Source organism: Vipera ursinii, assembly GCF_947247035.1.
Source record: "Vipera ursinii genome assembly, chromosome: 1".
Taxonomy (NCBI): Eukaryota; Metazoa; Chordata; class Lepidosauria; order Squamata; family Viperidae; genus Vipera; species Vipera ursinii.
The window spans coordinates 301,229,920-301,249,461 of record NC_139512.1 but is presented as its reverse complement, the minus strand read 5'-3'; the positions used below and the strand labels follow the sequence as shown (position 1 = coordinate 301,249,461).

The following is a 19,542-nucleotide window of genomic DNA, read 5'->3' as shown; positions in this document are numbered from 1 at the left end:
CTTGTTAAGTTTTGTTATTCTTCATTTCCAGTAAACCAATCCATGGATTTATCTCGACTCCTTTTTTTCCCATTACTTGGCAGTTCATCTGTCAAAAACATGGAAGTATTTGGGAACTTAAGAGTGTCATTATTGATGAACAAGAATGCTTTTGTATAATTCAGAACAGATTACGTATATAAATAAGAATAATAGAAGGAAAAACCCAGCTAGCAAAGTAAAATTGTAAAAAGGCTTTCCAGTGAACTATATACATTGCTTAGAATATTTTCTATTGTTCTTTCCTTTAGCTCATTAACTTTAATGTCCTTGGTGCATTAGATGTTCTTTCATTACCAATTCTTGGATAGCAGTACATACTAAAACACCACAGATAAAAGGCCTTTGTGTAACTTTTTTTTTACAGCTGTATCAATGTTGATATTTTTGTTTGGTATGAAAACTATCAGTAAGATTTTATGGAGTAATCAGAAAAAATGACTGTAGATTGCTTACTAAAAATAATCATGCCTAAATCAAAGTAACTTCAATATTTTCAATGTCCCCAGCACAAGGATTCCATGGCTTAATATGTAAATAAATTTCAGAAGACAAGTTAATGAATTTAGCAGAAAATATCCAGAACAATATACTTTTCACAATCCATTTCATTATTACATTCACTGTTATCAGTACCAGTTATACACTTTGTCATCCTTAGGTCTGTTATTCTATCTTTATTAAGAAATATTGTACTATTATTCAAAATTAATGTAATGCCACTTGCATGGAAATTTATTCATGGTTTTGAAAATGAATAAACTAGATTTATTTTTCTACTAAAATTAATTAGCCTTCTTGAAAGAAAATTAAGTATAGGTAAAATTATGTAAACACAATTTAAATGAGACACTTGTATGCATGATCATAATTTTCAATTGCAGAAACAATATAAAACATATATGAAGAAAAAATTGGCAGAAACCTAATTCAATCAAAGATGAAGTGAACACAACAATCTCCTTGTGCAATAAGATTATATAAAGTGTGGCTTGTATAGAATTTAGGGCAATGAATATAACAGTAATTTATCTATTGGGCTTCAAACAAAAACTTTTTGTATCATGCTAAATATACAGCTTTGGCTGCTGCTGTGGTGCTCCTTTATACTTTTAATACACACAGGACTATACTCTGAATATTAAGTATAAACTAATTTTATCAGAATGGAATTTCCATCATTGGTTATTGTGACTATAGCCTCAGAAGATTCACAGTATTTTAAGTTTAACCCCAGTCTGTAGTTTTCATGTAGAGACAAAACATTCCCAGCCAGAGAGATATATGATATTATCTGAACTCTAAACATACAGCCCTTTTGATTTCTTGGCTATAGTTAGACTAGAAGTTTAAGCATTACAGTATAATTTTATTTCTAGGGACACTTAACCTACCTTGGGAGTGACAATGATATGATGGCTCAAAGAGCATTTTATCTGTTGGATCAAGCAATGCAGGAGCGATGTGTTGCTCCATCATTTCCAGAGTTTCAGTGGAGGAAGAAGATGATAATCCCAGCCTTATATATTGTGTTTTTTTCCCACAAAGTTCACAGTCTACAGGTGTGGCATTGGGTCCTCGAGGCAATTGTACTTTGTTTCTGCAACTGTTTCTTATAGCTCCACTATGGTAAAGAGAGCGTTCTCGCTGCCATACATAATGTGTTGAAGCAATTGCCATTACCTGTATCAAAGACTCTTATCTCAGAAAGGACTGTATCAGAACTATCATATAACAAACAGTGCACAAAAATTATAAAAGCTAATGGGCAAATACAATTTTTTAATTAAAAAGAAGATAATTATAAAACAGCCAAAAATTCCGCTATTTATTAGCAAAGTTGGTCTAATAGGTATAGAGCAAGATAAAGGGAAAAAGCAGGAACCACTTTCAAATGAATGCTACATCTGTGTTCGGCAAAAGCTGATATAAAAGGTCAAAAATGCAAAAGAGAGATTGCATGGAGCACTGAGGACATTCCTGACAGCTTCATTCCATGCCTCTATCTGTGACAGTTTTGCCAGCGTCTGAGTAAAAGATGGCCACTTTGCTGCCACATGGGTCAGCCTGTTCTGGAACTCTGGAGATCTTCAAAAGGTAATTGAGCGACCGGTAACAAGGTGGGGTGGAGCAAGTGGAAACTGATGGGCTCGCAAAGCAGGCCCAGTGCCTGTGACCTGGTAGGGCAAAATCAGGGTGGGGGTGTGTGAAGCAATTATGGGTACCCCAAAGGACTGTAAGCAGAGCATGAGATATCTTGGTAGGTGGAGGCCTTGAGTGGTTGGAAGTAGGTGGCCTGTTCCAGCACTAGGCCCCAAATGGTCTCTACCCTGAGATACTTCATGTGCACTTAACGACCTGCACATTTCATTAACGAATGCATTGGGGAAAGCAGGGAGGTATCACATTCATTTAACGTGATCCAATTAACAAATCCTCAGGTTATGAATGTAATTGGCAGGCTCTATTACATTCACAACTCAAGGATTACCTGTAGGCAAAATAGCACATTTCCTAAGTAATTTTTTTTAAGCATTAGATCCTCCTGTGCTATGTAGCATATTGGGAAGCAAGGGATCTCCAGCATTTTTGGTCTTGGGCAAGTACTTCAGCATCTTCCCATGTGATTTTTATAAGTTTTCCATGAATGTTCTTCACCATGTGTTTCAAGGACATCCTGTTGGTCATTTGGCATTGGGAGGGGGGTCCATATTATTGCCATCTTGGGAATTTGATTGTTCTCCATGCAGAGAGTATCACCTGCAAGTTGGAATCTTCTGCATGCAACAATGTTATGTAGTTTTCAGCAGAAACTTTTTTGGAGCACTTTTTCATTAATAATATGATCAAAATAGGGAATCTTTAGGATTCAATACAGGCATCTTTGTTGGAAGACATCAAGTCTCTTTTTAATACTTGCTGATGCCTTCCAAGTCTTGCTGGCATAAATGGTTGTCAGGATCACTATAGAGGTAAGCAAACAGAGTTTAAGTTTCAGTGATATAGATAATGAGGACCATATTTTATTCATCCTTTGGAAAATAGCTGTTCCTTTTCCCATGCAGCACTTGATGTCCATCTCTGCATCTCCATTTTGGGCGATTATACTAGCCAAATAGGTAATCCTTTCTATTTTCTCAAGTCACTGTGATCTGAATGTGATTCACTGTATCTGTGCGGTGGAACTCACATACATGATCTTAAATTTCTTGGCACTTATCCTGAGGCCAATTTTGGTTGCTTCTTCATCTAAGACAGTCATCACTTATTGTAGTTTTGGCTTGGCTTCCTCAAGTAGGGCAATATCATCTGCAAAATCCAGGTTGCCAAGACAGTCTTGGTCAGAATAATGAATGTCTTTCCCAACGCGTGATGTTCATCGCATAACATAGTCAAGGGCCACGAGGAAGAGGAGCAATGATAGAATACAGCCTTGTCTAATTCTGGTAATAATTTTGAGGAAGTCTGTATGGCCATTTTTTAGCAATTTGATTGTAGGTATAAGTTTTAAAAATAGTAATGAAGACTGTCAGTACACAGTATAGATGTGGGATCTGCCAGAGAGATTCTTGATGGACACTGTCAAATGCTTTCTTAAAATCAATAAAGTTGTTGGCCAGTGGCTGTCAATACTCAATGTACTATTCTATGATATTTTGTAAGGTGAAGAAACCAATGCAGCAAGAAGAATCTCAAGAAAATTTAGTGATCAAGCCATATTGCTTATATGGCAACACCAGAGCAAACTGGCCATGGGGTCTGGTACCAGAAGTTGAAATTGATCTTCTCAGCCAAGAACATCACAAGAATTGGGATGTGGAATGTGAGAATGCTACACCAGTTTGGAAAATCTGCTCAACTTCTGCAGCTCTTTAATGACTACAAGCTAGATATCTTAGGTATCAGTGAGATCAGATGGGTAGAGAGTGGCCAAATTAATAGTAATGATAAGATCATCTTATATTCAGGCCATATAAGGGGTTGGCCTTGTTTTGGGAGAATGAGCAACAAAGATACTTATTGGCTGGAAACTAATCAGCAATAGAATAATTGCAATTCACTTTGCACCGCGAACAAATCTTCCCAAGTAATAGAAACAATAAAAAATAAAGTCATTTGAAACACCTCTTTGGCAGGAGCAGTGGAAAACCTATAATGCACTCAGTGATAGCAGAACCAGTATCAAACAACTAGAAGAGCCCAGAACTTTTTTTCCCAATTTTAAATTGAACCTTTAGTGAGATGGGTGGCATATCAAAATAATAAATACACATTTTCAGACGAGTGTTTATTATCTATCTCTCAATTCATTCCTCTGTTTTACTGGGTTTATAGACTACCCCAGCTATAAAGTATTAATATACTAACATTCAAAAGAATGCTAAATCTGTGTATATAAGAAACCCATTTAAGACTTAATGCTGAACTTGTGTCAGTAGCACCAAGGGGCTTTCAGGTGGAAAGACTTAGCCAGTGACATCAACATTGCCCTGGAGACACCCAGTTGGGGGCTCCTTTCATGTCCCCAGCATGAACTGAAGTTAAGGATGGGAGCTCAACCCCACCCCATGGCAGCTCTCGGGTCTTGAACATGGACTTGCTAACCTCCTACCCAGCATCTTAACCACTTGAACCACCATGGTCCTAAGACCTGATAAGTTATTTGGAAATGCAAAATATAGGCTGAAGTTCTGTGGAAGCCCTGGTTCTAGACAATTTTGCAACCCAAGTCAAAACAGCCAAAAACAGTGTCTAGCATCTGGAGGAGAAGAGATATACAACTCAATGAGCAGATCCCAGCTGCTGCCAGCTATATCAACCACATTGTCAATGAATTATCCTAGATTATATGTAGCAAAAATGCTATCAGATAAAGGGAAAACGCTATATTAAAAGTGTAATAGCTATTGAGGAGTTTAAGCTACCTCAGCTATGGATTGATGAGAGAAATGCAATTTTATGAGGACAGATCATTTTACACAACTATATAAAAATGGTTACCAGGACATGTTTGTGCTGCATTTAGGGGACTTAAAGATACAATAAGATCATAGAATTTTTGTATGACAACTTAAATTTATAACTATATAAATTTAGTTTTGAAGGAGATCATGACTCCTATGTGGTTTGCTTCAAAATAAGCCCCAAATACTTACAGCTCGTATCAACTTAATTATATAATGTACTCGGTATTCATAGGTTATTTCGTATTTTTCAGTAAGTGCTAGTATCATGTTTTCTAAAACATGCACCCACTTTGATGAAGATCAATTATTCATTAGAGTGTTTTGAAAACATGATATAAACTAGCAATTAAAGTGAGTAATAATTTGGCAGTGTTTAAAAATAACTACTAGTTTTGAAAACAAGGAAAGATGCTGTATTGGAAAACAGAAGTTGTTTTTATAATTTACCTATCCTATTTCTTAATAATATGAAACATACTTTTCTTACCTCTTCACAGCAACGTCTGCTTACTATAGCTCTATAACCCATCTTACTCCACAGTTCATCTCTCAAAGCCAAGAAATCTGGGAAGAGTTTTCTCCAAGCTTTTCCTAAAGCCCATGGGAAAATCTCATATTTTGACTCTTCATCGTCTTCTTCAACTGTATTTGCAAGGTATCTACAATAACATGTATATGAGTTAAATATAACTTTAATCAAATGTTTACTACGGTCTCCCATCTTTTTTCTTACTTCCATCCCCATGTCATTACAGATTGCTCAAAACAATTTAGTTTGGACAAATGTCCCTTAACTTATATTTCATAGTAGGAAAATAGGTTATCATTTCTGACATTTGCTTATCTTAACCTAATATTGATAGAACCAAACTCAGAGCTACATGTGTTGTATGTGCAAAGAAAGTCAGAAGCCAAAATACAGAATTAGATAGAAATTCAGACAACCTGAATTTTAAGAAATGAAATGTCTAAATCTTGCAGTTTCAGAATACAAAAACAGTGCTAAATGCAAATCAAGTTAAAATATCTGGCTTTGCATAATTGATATTTCTCCTATGTATATATTTATTTCAAAGGTCTATCTGGCTGTCATCTTACACAATATAACTCAAGTCTAGGAACAATAAAATCAATATAAATATATTAGAAATATAAATTCAAAATTAAAGACCATCCTACTGTCATAAAAGTACCATAAGAACAGCCTTGGTGGAGCAGTGGGCTAATGCCTCCCTAAGTAACACCAGCTGCCTGCAATTAGTGCAGGTTCGAGTCCCACCAGGCTCAAGGTTGACTCAGCCTTCCATCCTTCCGAGGTAGGTAAAATGAGGACCCAGATTGTTGGGGGCAATAAGCTGACTTTGTAAAAATGCCACTTGGGGGGGGCGAAAGCCCTAATAAGCAGGCATATACATAGAATGAAGGCTATTGCTAAGCACATTGATTTTTGCTTCTTAGATTGTAAGCCACCCTGAGTCTTTGGAGAAGGGTGGGATATAAATGGGATTTAAAACAAAAAACAAAAAACTACCAACACAGCTGAGTTCACATCCTGGCTCAGCACCTGATGATCCTTCATGAGGTCTTCATGGCCTAGTGGAAGATCAAGAGAGTGTAGAAGGCCGGCTTCCAGGTTGCACGCGTGGCACCAGTGGATGTGCAAGAAGAAGCCTCTCCCCGCCGTCCGATCTATCTTCCTTGGAGGACCCTGAAAAGGGTCAAAAGTCACCCTGGTGGGGCGACCACCATGAGGAGGCCCTCCTTGTGATCACGGAAAGGCATCAGCCCTCCGTTTGATCTGAAGCAGCTCCTCTGGCCCAAAGAAGAAGAGATCAGCCATTAAGATGGCCAATTATTAAGCTGTTCCTTGCCGAAAGCCAAAAGCACCATCAAGCAGAACGAAGCAATCTGGAGGATCTGGGTGAGACCTTACCTTTCTTATTCCCCTAACTACTTTCCTGTGGGACCTTTTTGAAAATCTCCCCCTCTTTTGAAAGATCGGCGACTGCTTACTTGGGGAACAAAAATTTTAAAGCCTTAAAAGAAACCAAATGACTAAGCTAAAAAATTAAGCAACTTTATTTGTACCTTTGAAATTCCTGGGCTATTAAAAAGCTTTTATTTCTGTGGGGACCTACTACCCTATTTTCTGCTTAAGCTGTGAAAGAAGAGGAAAAGAAAAGTATTGATTAATTGGATAAAAGCCTCATACCAGTCTGGAAAAAGATTTTACATCTTATTTTATATGCTATTGATGACATCTTGTGGCGAAACCTGGTATAGCAAGTAAACCTTTTCTTTATTATGAGAGCTGGCTGAAACACAGATTTGTCTTGACACTATCTTTAAAGATAAGAATTGAGAACACCTGGCACTGAAAACAATCTCTAGGAATAGTGGAGGTGGACACTCATTAACTCTCATTAAAATAGCCTCCACGAATGGAGGATTATATTCCACCACTTAACTATAAACTGATACTGGAAACAACTCTGGCACTGACTGAGCAAATGAAAGCCAGACTGCAAGATAAATCTGACAGCTTAAATCTACCAGATGAAACTTTGACTTTAAATGATAAATTGACAATCCAAAAACAAATAGAAGAAGAGGAAATTAACATCAAAATAGGAGACCCTAAAGAACAACTAACAGCTAAAACTCAAATACTTTGGCCACCTAATGAGAAGGAAGGACTCACTGGAGAAGAGCCTAATGCTAGGAAAGATTGAGGGCAATAGAAGAAGGGGACGACAGAGAATGAGGTGGCTGGATGGAGTCACTGAAGCAGTAGGTGTGAGCTTAAATGGACTCCAGAAGATGGTAGAGGACAGGAAGGCCTGGAGGAACGTTGTCCATAGGGTCGCGATGGGTTGGACATGACTTCGCAACTAACAACAACAAAAGAACAACAAATACAATCTATTGAGAACCTTGATGCCCAAATCTCGATTTTAACTATAAAACCTACAATTCAAAAAACAATAGAAGCCAAAGAAACCAACACTAAGATGGAAGATACCAAAGGCTTTCAAATACAGTATGTTGAGAACCTACCCAACCAAATAATAACTATAACATCAGTCATCCCCTCTTATCTAAGCCAGATGCAATTGGAAGAAGAAGAAGACCAGACTGAACTAATGACAATTATACCATACCAAACATCGAGAATTGATCTATTAAAGCAACATCTTAATGATTACAAAGGGGACACTTTCTTTGCAAAACTGACAATTGAATGGTCTCCCTGGATTCAAACAATGTCTGTAGGAAGAAAGGGAGACACATTTGAAAATCTAAAGGCACCAATATGGAAGCCTGATTGGAACAAAAAGAAGGCATGAGTTAGATTTAAAAAATTGGATTTGTGTTTCTGTTGGGACTTGTAATGATAGAGCTTAAAATTTCTTTTAATGGGCTAAGGGGAATATTTAAAAGATATAAACTGATTCTATACTTAGATTTTAGATTTTTAAGGGAAAGCAAAATTAGCTATCAGAACATAACTTTGAATTGTATTATATCATTTGGAATGATATAATAAAACATTTTAATAATTGATGAACTATTAAGATGATAAATAGAATCTATTTGTTGTAATGATAGAGCTTAAAATTTCTCTTAATAGGTTAAGGGGAACTTTTAAAAGATATAAACTGATTTTATATGTAACTTCTAGACTTCTAAGGGAAAGGAAAGTCAGCTATTAGAATTGATTTATATTATAGAATCTGGAAGGATACAACAAAAGATATGTTTTCAATAATTGGTGAACTATTAAGATAATAAACAGAATATACTTGTATAAAATAAGAATGCACTGAAATGAACAATGTATGTATTTTACACAGGATAATTACTATATAATGAAATGGGGGAAATGGGGGTTACCCAAAAATTAAGTTTTCTTCTATATATTACAGGCTATTTTGAAATATTCTATTGTAATTAGGTAAAATTCAAAAACAGGAAATGGATATGTATAAGTGAAAATATATTGAAAATTATTCTAATTGATTGTGTCATAATTAGAAATGTATTAATTTGATTAATTTGATTATGTTATCATAACTAAGGGAATTCTTGTTGATGTAACTTGAGCTATCTACAAATGATTTTATTTGCTATTGTTTACTTTTAACTACCCAACCACCATATTGCTTCATAAATACCTGGATGTAAAATTTAAAAAATAATAAAACTTGTATTAAAAAAATAGAGTAGAAGGCCTTCAGATATCGGGGAGAGACTGATCCATAGGACCGGTACCACTACAGAGAAGGAACACTTCCTAAGTCTTGCCAGATGACATTGTTTGATGGGATCTGGAGCACATATACTGTTTTAGATTTGGTAGGATGGGCAGATACCCTCAGGGAGAAGTGGACTCACAAATAACCTGGCCGTTACTGTTGTGTAGCTGGTTCTTGCAGGCATTGAGCGAGATGGAAGATTCAAAACAGCAACAGGCTTTATTAAAGGTCAAACAGAACAGAAGCAACAAGGGAGCTGCTGTGCAGCTATTTATACGGTTGGCCAATAGGCAGTGACCAATAGGTTTGAAGCATAGGTTTCCCGCCCAAAGACCTACTTAGCCGGCTGGAGACAACCAGTCTGGGCCAGCTAGCAACCGTTACAACATACATGTGAACTAGCACTTAGCAATTGAATGCAAGCAATTAGCAAGCAGTGCAACATGAGCAAACACTTACAACATATACAAAAGGCCAATACATTACATTTACCATTCAGGGCTTTAAAGATGATAACCAGCACTTTGAGCTGTATTTGAAAGATAACTGGGAACCACTGCAGTGCACACAAAATAGGGAAAGTTTGGAGTACCAGAACTGCACCTGCCACTGCATCCTGGACCAGCTAAACTTTCAGGTGGGGAGAGGGGATCTTCAAGGGCAGTCTTGCATTGCAATAGTAAAATCAAGATGTGTCCAGGGAATGAGTAATGGTGAGTAGGGCTTCAGGATTTTGGGAGAAAGTAGTGGATTACATAAATATGACTGTGTAACAAAAGCTAACATTTTGAAAGGGTAAAATTCACTTCAATTATATAACTATCACATGGAATTTGACAACTGAACAAGCTAAATGAATTCGCTGTGCCCTTACTATGGCTAAAAGATTGATATTGCAGCACTGAAAAGATAAATATATGGTCCCCTTTACTCATAGGATTGAAGAACTAATTACACTGTCACCTATGAGAAGGTTATAGATGTGGACTTTATATGGATAAGCATAATGGAATATGGAGTTTTATACAAAATATAGTATCTTTAAAAAGAATATTATAAGTATATAAGAAATAAAGAAATAAATATATACGCACTTGAATTGTATTTACATTAAGTACATATAGAATTGTACCTGTTATCTTTTCTTTTTTTATTGAAGTTTTTCAGTACATTTTATCTTTAACAAAACAAAACCCCTCCCAACCCACCCACCCCTTCCCAACCCACCCCAACCCTCCCTCCCTCCCCTTCCCCCCTCCCTGACTTCCCAGAACTAAATACAAGGTATAAAAGTAAAAACAATCATAATCTACCATATGCTAACAACAATAAATTATTAAGTCTATCGCACTTTAACTCTTGTAAAATGACTACAAGCAATATAAATATCACATCAATACTTATTCAAATGCTAAATGAAACTTTTTAGTCCCATATTTATTCTGGATGTAATCAATCCATTTTTTCCACTCCACAATATATCTCTGTTGCGAATGGTCTTTCAAATACGCTGAGATCTTTGCCATTTCCGCCAGGTTGGAAACTTTTAAAGTCCATTCTTCTATAGTCGGCAGTTCTTCCTTCTTCCAATATTGCCCTACTAAAAGTCTTGCTGCCGTAATTAAATTCAACATCAACTTAGTGTCCACAACAGTAGTGTCAGTAATAATACCCAGTAAGAATAATTGCTTTATAACTTTATCCTTCTCTTAAATATCTTCTGCATATTCCATCAAATTTTGATCCAAAAAGCTTTAACCTTTTTACAGGTCCACCATATATGAAAATACATTGCATCTTCACCACCACACCTCCAACATTTAGGCTGGTAGTTCGGATACATACTTGCTAATTTTTTGGGATGTGATGGGAGCACCCCGATACTCCCATATTACACCCCTCCTGCGTGAGCTGCATTGGCTACCGGTTGCCCTCCGGGTGAGATTTAAGGTGCTGGTACTTACCTTTAAAGCCCTACATGGCTTAGGCCCGGGATACTTGCAGGACCATATGCTGCCGGGAACAAATTCCCATCGCCCAGTACGCTCACACAGAGAAGGCCTCCTCAGGGTACCGTCAGCTAGGCAATGTTGGCTGGCGACCCCCAGGGGGAGGGCCTTCTCTGTGGGAGCGCCAGCCCTATGGAATCAGCTCCCCCCTGAGCTTCGGATGGCCCAAAATCTCCAATCCTTTCGCCGCGGCCTCAAAACACTCCTTTTCCACCAGGCTGACCTGGACTGACAGGCATTTTAATTAATTATATTTACAATTTTTAATTTATTTTTAGTTTTTAATTTTAATTTATTGCACAGATGATTTTAATTTTATTTTTATCTTAATTTCTGTACTTATTATATGTTTTGTTGTTAGCCACCCTGAGTCCTTCGGGAGATAGGGCGGGATATAAATCCCATCAATAAATAAATAAATAAATAAATGCCATCTATAAAACATTTTATAAAAATTCTCTCTTAAATTTTGAGCTTGCGTAAATTTTACATTTCTCACCCAAATCTTTTCCCAAGTATCCATTGTAATAACTTCTTGAAAATTCTGAGCTCACTTCATCATACAATCTTTACCTGTTATCTTTTCTAATGATATATTTTGTTCCTTTTTTCTTTTTGTATTTTTTACCTTTTTAAAGCATCTTTCATGCATTTTTTTTCCTTTGAGAATGTATGCATCATTATAATATTTGTGTTTTGTTTTGTTTCTTTTTTTGTTACTATTTTAAAAATAAAAAATTAAATTTAAAAATGCCACTCCAGGTTTTGTTATAGCCCTTCTTCCAGAATCTCACAGCAACCCCTCCAGACACTCACGATCTCCAGGCACCTCAAGCACATCACTAATTCAGCCTGCAGTGAAGATGTACATCTGGATATCATCAACATACTTAAGATACTATACTCCCTGCTGATTAATGACCTCACCCAGCAGCTTTACGTATAACCCTTAGGCACCCCTCATAAAAAGGACTAATATCTAGATTTGTCCCTCTAGTGTTGACCAGTACCAGTTGCAGGGGAAGGAGGAGATAGTGCTAGTTTACTTGGCACTGAATTTTATTTACCCTAATAAAACATGTTTATTTATCTATGGATATAGCAGAGACTTGGGAAAATTCAATGAAACAATTGTTATAAAATATTAAATTTGATGGTTATCTTAAAATACTGATCAATTTAGAATTTTGCTTATTGTACTCACTTATCAGGATAATGTTGCATATAATATAAAACAGTTTATATAATTTACACTCTATATTATATACTGTAATTGATACAATACATTATTATATAGAATTGTTCAAATCCTTAGATAAGTACTTCTCAAATTGCAGGAAGGACTTCTTTGAATCAATAAAGAGGCTGCATCTTTTTGCAGTCATACTTGATTTAAATGTTCTCCCAACTGTCTTTGTTTGTATATTCACAGATTTTGTTTCAACAGCATATTACGATGTGATGTGATATACCCAGGAGATCACTAGGATTAACTGACTGCCGTATCTTCGAGGCTTATGTTTTGTTTTGAAGTGACTGTTCTTTAACACCACCCAGGGGACACGTTTGACTTAAGGAATGTCACAGACGTGAACAGTCATCCTGCGCTCAGCTCAGTTTATTCGCTCAGCTCAGTTTATTCGGCGGAATAGTATTGTACCACAGTATGGCTTAATAGCCCCCCCACACACAAATAAGGTTGATGCAGTTGCATGAGTCAATGCACATTGTTAGTAGACAATCTGAAGTACTCCCACATATTGGCTACCTGTTCTGTGCCTTATACTACCCCCAGAAGTAAGACAAAAAGATGCCCTCCTCCAAGAAAACTTGAAGAGTATTGATAACTCCCATCTGTCAATGCTAAATAATGTAGCCTGCCTGGAGCAAAATAGGTTGAGGTCCAGACATCCAGCTATTTCTACTGCTAAAGTACTTGTAGAAGATTATTTTGACATACACAATATGTAGGCACAAGATTGAATAGAAAATGCCCCCCCACGATGTTGAAGTTTGCCTTGCATCTTGAAAAAAGCTCCTGCATTTGACTAGCCCCATGCGATATGGACAATACTGAACTGAATTTGCATTGAACATGATATATGTGCTGATCCCCTCTATTAGTGGGACAAAATATTATCACAGAATTGTGACTGCGGAGCCAAAAAACAAACTAGCCAACATATAGTGACAGTGCCAAAATAGAGCCTAAATTGGGAAGGAAAAAAGCAGTAATTCTTTCAACAGCTTACATGTCCACATACCTCATCTCTTTGAAAGGAAAAAAAACAAGTCTTTTTTTTCATAAGGTTAGTATAATCTCAACATCTTTACCATACAGAGATAATGTCAGTTATGAAGTTTTCTTATCCCTCTATGTACAGTATTACATTGATATGGTTGTAGAGGCAGATACCATCTGGTCAGACATGAATTGATATGCTTCATTTGTTGCAGCCAAGTGAGTAAGTACTTAGAAATATATAAGTGAATAAATCCACAAATATATTTATTTATAATAAATGACATTAGAAACTATAAGGTCCAAGGCATTTTTGTATTATTTGTTGATTGTTCTTTATTTTATATTTTATCCCTTTTTCTTGGCTGTTTTGTTTTATAATTGTGTGTATGCACACACAGACACACACACACTTTTCTGAATGTCTAATATAGTCTAATAAAGTTATTTGGATCATTCTCTTTAAAGGAGTTGAACTGTTAGAGAGAAGAGTAAAGCTTACTTAGCGTCTCAGTAATTTTCAGGAGTTTTCACAAAAATGTAGATTTTTTCCCCCTGAAGTTAATAAAGCACTGTTTTGCCATCATATCAACAGTTTGCTTTACTGTGGACAACTTAAAGATGGCTTCAACTTTCTCATTTTATGGTGGCTATACAACCCCCTTGTGCTATTCAATTGTGCAGAGGAATATAGGCATGGAATCTTCCAGCCCAACTAGGTTTGGATGGCTCAATAATTAAGATTTGTTACTTAATAAAGGGAAATTATCACTTTAAAAGTTTTATATGATATCTTGATTTAGTATCATGCATGAACATCAGCAATTGTTTGTATTTAATAAATTATGGTAAAGCAAATCCCATAACACAGTCATGAGTCTTGCCTACCAAACAGCAGTCGTAAGAACGCTTATAATTACTGCCAAAAACTCACTTCATAGCTTTTCACTTAGACTGAAGCAAACTGAGCAAAAATACTATTTGGTCCAAATATTGGGTTTTTAAATATATAATTGCTTAATGTTGTACTTATTTTCCTACAATATAGTAGTCTCTAGTCTAGTCATGCCGGCCACATGACCACGGAGACGTCCTCGGACAAGCGCTGGCTCTTTGGCTTTGAAACGGAGATGAGCACTGGCCCCTAGAGTTGGAAACGACTAGCACGCATGTGCTGGGGAACCTTTACCTTTACTTTAGTTTTAGATTATGAACAATTTTCATTAAGATTCTTTTTAAATTGTAAACATTTATTAATTTTTCCTAGTATAGTGACTGAAGAAGTCACCCAAAGATTTAGAAAATTAGATTGAATGAAGTTTTTGTCTTATATTTAAGGTGAAATGTGAATCCTATTCAAAGCAGAAGGTTTAAGCACCTCATTTAAACAGAGAACTCCAAAAATATACATTGAAAAAGAAATTGAATGTTAGGTAACCATTTTGGTAAAGAATTAATAAATAGGGCTCTATAATCCTTGGTGTTTCTTTTCAAAACAAGGTTACACAGCACAACTATATATTTTAGGTTTTTTTTCCTATGAACATAAAATATAAATATTTCTGTTCTTAACTTTCATCTTAAAATATTAGTACGGTAATCTGCAGAAATCAGTCACCTCTTCTACTTAGTTTTGACGAGCTAGTTGGGTTTATACACCATTTTACAAATTATTTTTATTTTTTTTTTATTTATTTATTTATTTTAATCCCATTTATATCCCACCCTTCTCCGAAGACTCAGGGTGGCTTACACTCTAAGCACAAATCAATGTACTTAGCAATAGCCTTCATTCTATGTATATGCCTGCTTATTAGGGCTTTCGGCCCCCCAAGCGGCATTATTACAAAGTCAGCTTATTGCCCCTAACAATCTGGGTCCTCATTTTACCTACCTCGGAAGGATGGAAGGCTGAGTCAACCTTGAGCCTGGTGGGATGGGAACCTGCACTAATTGCAGGCGGCTGGTGTTACTTAAGGAGGCATTAGCCCACTGCTCCACCAAGGCTCTTTTTCTCAGCCTACTAGTCCTAAAGTGCTTCAAGATATAAATATTATAAATATAATATTAAAGATTGCAAATTTATAAATATAAATATTGATTTGTTGGGGCAAGCAAGGCTTTATTCTAACTACTCTTCTCTCAAATGATAGATGCTGTCTGTCTCTTGCACTTTAATCACAATCATAAAGTTTAGAGTTACTTACAGAGCAACAAAGAAATTAAGCCGGGTGTGTTCGTTTATACTATAGCCAGCCCTCTTGAAATAAACAAAAGTCATTGCCAAAAGATACTGTTGAAAGAAAGTAAAATATTAATGTTCCTCTTTTTCCTTTGTCCTAAAAATGACAAAATGGTCGTTTGATAAAATCAACAGGAAAAAAATTATCAACCGAAAAAAATCATTATTTTTAATTAATTTCCAAGCACAGAATGGTTTTAAAATTCAAGTAAATCACACACACCCCCATTGGTTTTTCACTCATATTCTGCCATAGAAACATGTCTCATGATTTCACTGTCTTAACCACATTAATAAGACATAAAGCAGGGCCAGATATATTGCTCCTAACCAGTGCTTTTTTTGTAAAAGAAAAAGGTGCCGGAACTCACACATGTCATACAACCTGCCTTGCCTACCCTACAAGGTTCCATCCAAAAAAGGTGCCGGAACTCCATTCTGAGCGTTCTATGACAAAAAAAGCCCTGCTCCTAACCAACAGATTAAAGATCAGGTAATTTTCAGTTACAGTGGAAATTTAGAAAACAGAAAGTGATGTAAAACTGATATAGAGAAAAAAGGGCCACACTAAATTGCAGCTAATGGCCTTATGCTGCAGAGCAGGGGTGTCAAACTCAATTTCATTGAGGGCCGCATCAGCATTGCGGTTGCCCTCAGGGGGCCGGGTGGGTATGGCCAGGCTGGGCGTGGCCTACTGGGTGGGCGTGGCCAGCTCTACATCGTTTGCATCAAGGGTGCCTATGGGGGCCTGGGCAGGAGTGGGGACAGATCTGAGGGTCTCTGGCAGACAGAGGGTCTCTGGGCCAGGGCCAAGGCAGTGGGGGCCATTCCCTCACTGTTTCCAGGATGGCTTCACGGGCCACATGAAACCACTTCGCGGGCCGCATCCGGCCCCCGGGCCTTGTGTTTGACATGTCTGCTGCAGAGTAAAGTGCTGCTAATCACATAATAGCCTGTCGCATAAATTGTTAGTATACTATGCAGTGTGCCACTTTCTGCATAATCCTGTGATACTGTATTGGGCAATAATACCTACAGCCACTGCCCTCAAATTATTAGTTGTTTTCTAAGCCCTAACAGATTCATGTAGCAGAACTCAAATCTCTCAATAATATTTTATGAATTTATTCATTGCACCATTTTAATATCAGTTAAAATTATTTTAATGCCCATAGCTGGGTTTTGAATAAATATTTTTTAAAATTTTAATGTTCAATATGTACGTATTAAGAATTAGTTCCACATTCTCATTTATATCTCAGTAAGAGTTCATGAATAAATTACTTTTATTTAGATTCATAAAATGTTGATTTGTATTATTAAAATATTGATCTATGTGAGTCAATCACTTCAAATCAATCTTTTAAATTTTATGTTATTTAAAATAATAATTGAATTATTAAATTGAAATTATTAAGTTGAAATTAGCATGAAACAATGTTTGACAGATGACAGCAGAATATAAATCCTCTGATTTTTAAAGTTATACTGACTTAAAAGCAATAAGCCTACCTTGTCTGCAATTTTACAGCAACAGTCCATCCACAAGAAATCTTGTATCAAATCATCATCTGTAAAATAAGGCAGCACTGACAAACTAATTATAATCTCAGAACACATTCTTTGAAATCACCCTTTTAACAATAAAATTGTATTTTTTTAATATATAATTTCTGATTTTGTGTATAAAGCCTCCAGCTATTTGAGGAAAAAAGGATGTTGTCTCTAAAGATAATCAAAACCAAGGGGGGAAAATGATATGAACACAAAACAATAACTTCTGTATAATATATTTTATGAGCCTTATCTAATTTCTAACTTCCACATGTATGAAGGCTGAAGAAACAGTCATTAGTGTCATTGAATTCTGTAAGCACAGGAGATTTTTATATTTTGGTTCCCATGAGGATAAAATCCTAATGTTTTTGTTTAAGTTTCTGAGTTACCTCTCATGCACACACAGTTTGTACATTTTATTGAAATATGAAATATTACATATCTGTTTGCATATAAGTGTGTATAAATGACTTGATAGCATGTAAGCATTTTTAAAACTATGTACTATATGCATATGTGCATGTGTATACATAGATATAAAATTCTATTAGTGAATACAAAAAACCCTACCAAATAGTTTAAAGAAAGCTGTCATTTCCTGACGCTGAATAATTAGACATGAACCTTTTGACTGTTTTGGCTTAATATTATGATTAATGTTTTTTCCAGAGGTCTCCCGGCAGTCTTTAAATTTAGGGCGCTTAAGGGCAAGTGTCTTTTTTTGCTGATATGATTTAGATTCATTTGGCTTTAAATGTATGGTAATAGTGGGAGGTGTTCGACAGTAACTCTGGTTATGTTTCATTTTCCTCAATGAAGTTACCTGTTAAAATAAAAATAATTTCTTGGTTAAAATTAAAGTTATAGAAAGGATTTAATGAAAAATACACTATTACATACATGTTATACAGTATCTTTATTTGTATACTATGAGTAAATGTTATATCTTTTCTACATTTTTGTTACATAAAGTACAATATAATTGAATTTTATATATGTATTGTATTGGTCTCACTTCTGCAAGTTACTACAGTATTTGATATTTTAAAATGTTACTACATATAAAAAGTCATTGAGTAACTTAAGCTAATTATATTGATCAAATCAACAGTTATTAGTTGGTGTAATTATAAGTTTGGACAATGATGACACCACTAATATTATCAATGCTATCTTGATATATGCTAATTTGCTATTCAATTACCTAATCTAAATTGAAAACAGAATTACCCATGTTCTTGGTGGTGGTAAGTCTATATGATTATATTTTCGAACAAAATGCATAGTCATTGTAAATCATTCAAATAAGAACAAATTTTACAAGATGAAATTTAAATTTTAATAATGCATAGTTTTCATGTCCTTATGTAGATTGTTACTGACATGAAAAAAGTGAACAAGCCAACTAACTTTGTTGTCTATATGCCCTTCCTCTCCTAATTTTACTCAGTTTAATTCCCCTGGACAGCTCAGGACTGAGTTTTCAGAATTCCCACTCAAATTTTGAGTTGTCTCCTCAATATATTTGGGCAATACCACGCTGGGAAAGACCCCTCTCATGGAATGCCCTGCCCTTTCTACAAATCTTTTTTTTTTTAAACTAAGATCAAAAATAGATTATAAAGCATATGTGTTGTCTTAAAATTGTTAATTTAAATATAAATACTGATTTCAATATACCCATAAGGAAAATTTAATAATTGTAACATCAATTTAAGAAGAAATAGTAATTGTTATATAGGCTACACTGGCATGAATAATAAACCAAAAGCAACACATGTTCTTTGTCAACTTATTTTGTTACAATTGCTACAGATCTTTTAAATTTTCAATGTCATCCAAATTCATACCAAAAAGCATAACTTTGATTCTCGTAAATCAAAATGTTGCCTGCTTTAAATCTGGATGACACAATAAGCCTGAGAAGCAGAATTTCAGAGCCAAATACCACCAAAACAAAAACAAAACCCCCAACAAACAAACAACAGGCAGCATGACTGTTTGTTAACAGTTCTGTTTTTTGGCATATTATATTATGGAAACACAGCCATATGTATTTAAAGAACATGATTAATAATTAAATGACTAAACTCTTGTCTTTATGACAAGAAAAGCCTATAATTCATAGTATGTAATACTACTAATTATGTTCCTGAATTACTTCCTTATGGCTTAAAGACATATGAAAATGATAAGTATTTAGGAATATTTTATCTAGATTCAAATGAAT

The 19,542-nt window shown here is 35.5% G+C and overlaps 1 protein-coding gene across 1 annotated transcript; it reads right to left on the bottom strand.

The window, feature by feature from the left end:
- Positions 1–14: 14 nt before the first annotated feature.
- Positions 15–18,129, bottom strand: SPDYA (speedy/RINGO cell cycle regulator family member A; the record flags this gene model as incomplete). The annotated part of the gene is made up of 6 exons (XM_083376537.1): positions 17,883–18,129; positions 17,268–17,326; positions 15,721–15,806; positions 5,494–5,665; positions 1,434–1,722; positions 15–88 (listed from the first exon to the last, which is right to left on the bottom strand). Exons 1-6 carry the CDS (start codon positions 18,115–18,117, stop codon positions 15–17), a joined length of 915 nt encoding a protein of 304 aa, XP_083232663.1. The 5' UTR covers positions 18,118–18,129.
- Between the last annotated feature and the right edge of the window lie 1,413 nt (positions 18,130–19,542).